This window comes from Diachasma alloeum, unplaced genomic scaffold (genome assembly GCF_001412515.2).
Source record: "Diachasma alloeum isolate Michigan unplaced genomic scaffold, Dall2.0 Dall_scaffold_00198, whole genome shotgun sequence".
Lineage (NCBI taxonomy): Eukaryota > Metazoa > Arthropoda > Insecta > Hymenoptera > Braconidae > Diachasma > Diachasma alloeum.
This window is the reverse complement of record NW_021680363.1, coordinates 1,327,956-1,334,461: the sequence shown is the minus strand read 5'-3', so window position 1 is coordinate 1,334,461 and position 6,506 is coordinate 1,327,956. Positions and strand designations below refer to the sequence as shown.

At 35.4% G+C, this 6,506-nt stretch overlaps 2 protein-coding genes across 2 annotated transcripts in view; one reads left to right on the top strand and one right to left on the bottom strand.

Moving 5' to 3' along the window:
• LOC107035501 (protein dimmed) lies at positions 1-4,245 on the top strand. The gene is made up of 3 exons (XM_015252935.1): positions 1-154; positions 1,673-1,909; positions 2,031-4,245. Exons 2-3 carry the CDS (start codon positions 1,685-1,687, stop codon positions 2,394-2,396), a joined length of 591 nt encoding a protein of 196 aa, XP_015108421.1. The 5' UTR covers positions 1-154; positions 1,673-1,684; the 3' UTR covers positions 2,397-4,245.
• Positions 4,214-6,506, bottom strand: part of LOC107035499 (DNA polymerase delta subunit 2) — a 9,003-nt gene continuing 6,710 nt past the window's right edge. Inside the window, exons 3-5 of the mRNA XM_015252933.2 lie at positions 5,838-6,239; positions 5,055-5,347; positions 4,214-4,479 (exon numbers count right to left, since the gene is read on the bottom strand). Of these exons, the coding sequence (XP_015108419.1) occupies positions 4,361-4,479; positions 5,055-5,347; positions 5,838-6,239 (814 nt within the window). The 3' untranslated portion in view covers positions 4,214-4,360. The remainder of the gene's footprint in view (positions 4,480-5,054; positions 5,348-5,837; positions 6,240-6,506) is intronic.

The following is a 6,506-nucleotide window of genomic DNA, read 5'->3' as shown; positions in this document are numbered from 1 at the left end:
TCAACAAGTATCCACTTCTCCAGTATTGGGTTTATGGTATAAACCAACAGCAACGGTTGTTTGTTTTTCCCCCTTTCCCAGTATTTTTCTTTCATTTTTCGGGCTGTGAGAAGGCGGACGTGAGGAAGAGGATTATTTTCGTGGAAAATTAACGGTGAGTATTGAATTGTGAGTATGGATTAGGGGGTTGAACATTATTTCAGTCAGGCGGGACTTGTCTATCAATTATGGAATTTATGAAGGGTGAAAATATTTTGAACAGAAAGTGCCTCGACTTTGCTTAAAACCACTCGTTAATGAGATCATTCCGTAATTGCAATAATGGAAAAGTTCATTTACGTTTCCAAATGAAAAAAAAACGCGTGTTAATTATTTCCTTCGTGAAAGAAGTAGATATATCTCGTAAAGGAAGAGGTTGACGAGGATTTTTCGTAAGAGCTTTTTTGCAGCTCTGGAAAATCTCTGCGGAAAAGGTTTTTACACATTTTCTACTAAATGTTGATAATTAAATACAGTCAAAAAGTATTTATGGGATAAGTGAGTGGTACGAGGTAACGAGTACGAATGAGTGTCAATCTCAAGAATCACTCATTCTTGAGATAATTCGATTATAACGCAAAATTTACACTCAAATTCTTAAATCCAAAATTCGTGTGCAATTTATTTCCCAATTTTTTTTTATTAATATTATTATTCCCTAAATATTTCTTAACTGAAGGGGTTTTAGAGAATTCATCAAAAGATCATTGAATTTAATTTAATCGACTTTTCAAAATAAAAAATGTGTGTTGATTATTTCTTTCTTGAAAGAAGAAGAGGAAATAACTCGTAAAAGAAGAGCTTGACGAGGATTTTTCGTAAGAGCTTTTTTGTAGCTCTGAAAAATCTCTTCGGAAACGGTTTTTACACATTTTCTTCTAAAATCACTCATTCTTGAGATAATTTGATTATTACGCAAAAATTACACTCAAATTCTTAAATCCAAAATTCGTGTGCAATTTATCCCGTAAATATTTCTTAACTAAAGGGGTTCAAGAGAATTCATCAAAAGATCTTTTTCATATTCCTAGGAATTCATGAAAAAATCATGTCAAATCTCCTCATTTCATGCTTTCAATGGCATAATCATCAATTAATAATTATGAAATTGAATAAAGGATTTTAGAAGTCAATCCGAGATCTCTTTTGTATTGAACTTCCCTTAAAATCAATCGTTAATGAAATAATTCCGTCATTGCAGTAACGGAAAATTTAATTCATTGAATTTAATTTATTTGACATTTCTAAATCAAAAATGCGTGTTGATTATTTCTTTCTTGAAAGAAGAGGAAATAACTCGTTAAGGAAGAGGTTGACGAGGATTTTTCATAAGAGCTTTTTTGTAGCTCTGTAAATTCTCTAGGAAAAATATTTTCACACATTTTCTCCTAAAATCACTCATTCCCTCGATAAATGCAAAACTCATCTGCAACTTATCCCCGAAATATTTCTCAATTGAGAAGAGGCTTAATCAAAGAATCTCTTTTGTATTCCTTGAAATTAATTCAAAAAATCGGCTTGAATCCCCTCGGTGCCTCCTTTCAACAGCCTTTTGTTTAATGGTCAATGAATTCCTAAAAACCAAGACCAAATGCGAAATAATTTCAATCAAATAATTTAAAAACTCACGAAGGGCGAAGGAAAAATGCGATCGGAAGTGACAAACGAAGACAGCCTGACGGAGGAATGGACCTCGAAGGAGGCCCACTCGAGTAAAACCCCTCGCAGAACATCCCGTCGGATCGAGAGGCACAACCTGAGAGCCTCGAAATCGTCTCGCGTGAGTACACCGAGGGAGAAAACCCTCAGGAGACTGGAGAGTAACGAGCGCGAGAGAATGAGGATGCACAGTCTCAATAACGCATTTCAGGTTGGACGAAATTGCCTCAAGAAATTGCTTTCCCTCTAACAGTATCTCCGCGTCATTAATTTTGTTTTTCGCTTCTTCATCCGATCAAATCCGGATTCAATTTTCCTCGATTTTTTTCCAGAGCCTGAGGGAAGTTATCCCACACGTGAGCAAGGAGAGACGTCTCTCCAAGATCGAAACCCTCACATTGGCGAAGAATTATATTGTCGCGTTGACGGACGTCATCTGCGCCATGAGAAGTGATGATCAGGAAGGGCAAACACCAAAGACCAATAATGAAGTGGGGGATCTAAATAATTGCCTAAACATCAACACCCCGAATTCGTCGAGGGCCTCGACTCCAGAGCTGCAGAGCTCCAGCGAGGAGAACCTCGTCAATTCCACGTGGAATGATAGCTCAAGCGGAATGGTTGTTCATCTCAGAGATCCACTGGTCTCTGAGGTGAACCATTCCTCGATGATTGGAAAAATGATAAATCATCCCTAGGGTAGCTTTCGGGGGTCGGAGTCATGACGATACTGAATACATTCACACGAAAGTCCATTTAACGAATAAGTTTCCGCGGTGATTTAATGGTTTTGAAAAAAACAAACCCAAAGGAATTGAAAAATTCTGGAGTGAAGTTGTGACATGAGACGATCTAAACTGAAAATCCGTTTTTTAAATATGTTTAATGTGCTTAATATGTGGAATTCAAGCGAGGTAGCTAAATTTTTACAAGAACCTCATCAAAAATTTCCCCATCTTCTGAAATTGAGAGGGTTCAGCTCGTTTTATCATTTTATCCGGTTGATTGACGAATTGTCAATAGTGAAGTTTTGGATTCAAACAATTGCCTAAACATTGGAAAAATGATAAATCATCCCTAGGGTAGCTTTCGGGGGTCGGAGTCATGACGATACTGAATACATTCACACAAAAGTCCAATGCAAGATAGAAAGAAAGTTCAACGAATAAGTTCCCTCAGCGATTTAATGTTTTTGTAAAAATAAAAAATTGATTAGAAATCGTAGGCAACGTCAAGCAAAATAGGGCTCATCAAATCGTCAATATCTTCGGGGAAAATGATGCGATTTTGGCGTTGGGGGGCTCATTTTCAAGGGTAAGAACAGACCGTCGATATGAGGGGTCATTTATTAGATTTCACTCTGTCGATCTCGAGATGTTGCCGATTGAAGAGAATCTTTTTAGTGAGACCTCGTTTGGTTACACTTCAGCTAGTTATTCTCACTGTCTGCTAAGCGATTATAGGGTTCATTTGTGGGGGGTTTTGGGTATTTACCATGTGCCAAAAGAGAGAATGTTCGTGCCAGTATTATCAGGATAAGAGATTTTATTGGAGATGATATTTTCTAAATGAATGATTTGTGATTTGTGGTGTCGATACCGGTATTGTGCATTTAATAGGTATGCTGCTTAGATTGAATGACGTGGATGTGAGTTCAAAGCAGTTGTTTTTCGGAGTCCTTACACTTTTTTATGTCGATGATTTTTGACATTATTGGCGTTAGTGTGGAATGAGTTTTCTTCAATTTTTTAAACTATCGATTTGTCTCTATAATTAGAGAATTCGGGAGAGAATTTCTTGAGACGTTCTTTATGGAGAATTTCGTCCTTAAAAAATTGAGGAAAGAAACCGTTAAAACAAATTAATTGATGGTTTTGAGGAAGTTTTTTTGAAAATATATATAAAATTATTGGATTGAGGGAAAAAATGTCAAGACATTTTTGTTGGGAATTTAAAAATCTTAAACAATGTCTCGCCACTAGATAATTATTTAATATATAAAAATAGGGGATTTAGGAGACAATTTATTGATATATTCTTTATGTAGAATTTTGTCCTCAGAAAATGGAAGAAAAAAAAGACTTAAAAAAAAATTCAATTCAATTACAGAAATGAAATTAAATGAATTCATTTCATTAAATGAAATTAATGAATTTTATGAAATGAGTTTGCAAATATTTCTGAAATTATTGGATTGAAGAAAAAAATGTGAAGACATTTTTGTTGAGAATTTTGAAATCTAAAAAAATGTCTTATGATTATTGAAGGTGTCACAATTCCAAGAAAAACAACTACTTTGACCACTAAAAAATCCAAAAAAATGACGAGACTAATGCAAAAAAAAATGATCTAGTCAACTGCTACCGCTTTTCATCCTTGAAATGTAGTGAAAAATCGTCGATAACTATTCAATGACTTGAAGTCACGAAACTGCGGAGATCAATTAATCCATTGGATAACTTGCGTCAACGATGGATTAATCCATTTTAAAAATAATATTTATTGATATAAATATCTATATACAGAAATATATATTATATATATAAATATGGATCTATTGAAAGGGTATAAATAAATTATATATTGAGAACTAATCAACGAAATTCAAGAGAGAAAAATGAGGAGTTTTTATTGCATCACCCTTGTTGCTTTGGGGAGCCCCTCACTGGCTCCTGAAGGATATTGGGTGGGTCTCCAGGCTATCCAGGTCGACAATTACAGCTGTTGAGGTGCTTGAAAATTTTGGGATGCTGATCAGTCTCACCGATTGTCCTTCTTCTCCTTGAAATTAAAAATGAAGAATGTAGAATTTTTCTAAGGGAATTTCTCTAATGATTTGACAAAATATTTATTAACAATTCATCTTCGAATTGACTATAATAATATTATATTGTTATAATATTATTATAACAATATTATATTTATTGATTTAATAAATATAATATTGTTAATATTATATTTATTGACATAATTGAGAAATTTAAATTACCAATTATTATATTAATTTCCAAATTTCAATGAAGATAAGTAAATCTTAATTATTGTGAGCTGCAACTTCTCATAATATTACTAAATTAATGATTGATGCCGATCAATGAAATCCGGAATGAAAATTTAAACGTCTACAAAACTTCCATTCGGAAGCAAAAATGGAAAGTCGAAATGAAAACTAAAAAATAAAACATGTGGGATTTTCTAAAATTTAATAAAATCCTTATTAAGGATGCAAATGAATTAAAGGATTAAACCTTCTGGATGATCACGCGATTAATTTAGTAGAAAGAAATAGTTTCGTTGGAACTAAAATTGACTCTCTTTTTCCCCATGAATTTCCCTTTTTCATGCTAATCCTTTACCAATTAAAAGTTTCGTAGAGTATCCCTCCATATTCCCGACGAAATAAATATCCGGGCACTCTTCTATAACGAATGGATCACTGTCAAAGTACGGATATGCTGGTAGTGTATCTGGAGCTGTGGGTGAGAAGTGTCTCCATGATAAAGTTTTCTCCAAGCAGTCGAGCGGTGAAAAATTCATGAGACCTGCCACCCTTCTTATATCATCGACAGGCTGTCCACTTGATCCAGCGACAATTCTATCTCCTATTTTTCCGATCCAGGGATTTGTACCACCGTGAAGAGTTTTAAATCTATCCCAAGAAAATGATGAAAATGATTAACGCAAGAATAACGTGAAGAAACCCAGTTGAAAAGAGAAATTTTCATTTATGAATATCTCTGGAACTATCAGGTTTAGCAGAAAATGCTATAGAATCTTTTTCACAGAGAATCTAATGATCTACAAAAAATGTTTTATGGTATTTTCTCCTAAACCCATTGGTTTCCAAGATATTTAGAAAAGAATCTCAAGAAAATGTTTCATTTATTCTCGAAAACAATTTTCACCTGTAATTTCGTAAAGAGTAATCGGCTCATATCTTTGAACCTATCAGGTATAAGAAAAAATGTCAGAAGAACTTTTTCATAGAGAATTCAATGATCTACAAAAAATGTTTTACGACATTTTCTCCTAAACTCACCGGTTTCCGAGATATTAACGAAAGAACCTCAAGAGAATACATTCAACTCATTTTTCTCACTCCGCAATATTGAGATTTATGAATAACGATGTTTGAATACCTCGAAGACTCCGGTAGAATGCAATAATGCAGACTCTGCTGAGGTATCGAGTGATTCGAGGGATCGAACTCCCCAGGCATCAGCAGAACCCCGCAATTTCCCAGGATTTCCCTCAGGAACTTATCGAACCTGTGAGTGGCGACGATGGTCTCCACCGCAGCCGTGGTCTTCTGTTTCCTGGCGCCAATGTACCCCCTGTGTGTGTACGTCTCCACAGACCCTCTGACACTGTTCCCAGCGATGATGACGAGGCCCACAGCAGCTGCATCCCCCTGACTCCTCGGATCTCCCGCCATTCCAGTGATCCACTCAGTCAGAAGTTCCAGCTCAAGTGAATCTGGAGTGTTTGCCATGTCGAGCCCTGAGAGCAGGAGAATCCTTCCAGGTTTACTGGACAACGACCTGGATGTTGTGTAAATGGTAGTTAGCAAGGACATGTTTTAAGGTGGTGCGAACATTTTCCTGCGTTTTCTCTAAACTTTTAAAAAGAATTACAAAACTGTAGAAAAAACGCATGAAAATTATCGCACCACTACGCAACTTCGTGAGCCATTAAAGAATGACAAACCACAAAATCGTTATATTTTTTCACGTCACTCCCATCGATAATTTGCCAGAAAAATGAAAACAACGTCAATTTTGGCTAAAAGGGTGTCGAACATCCTTAAT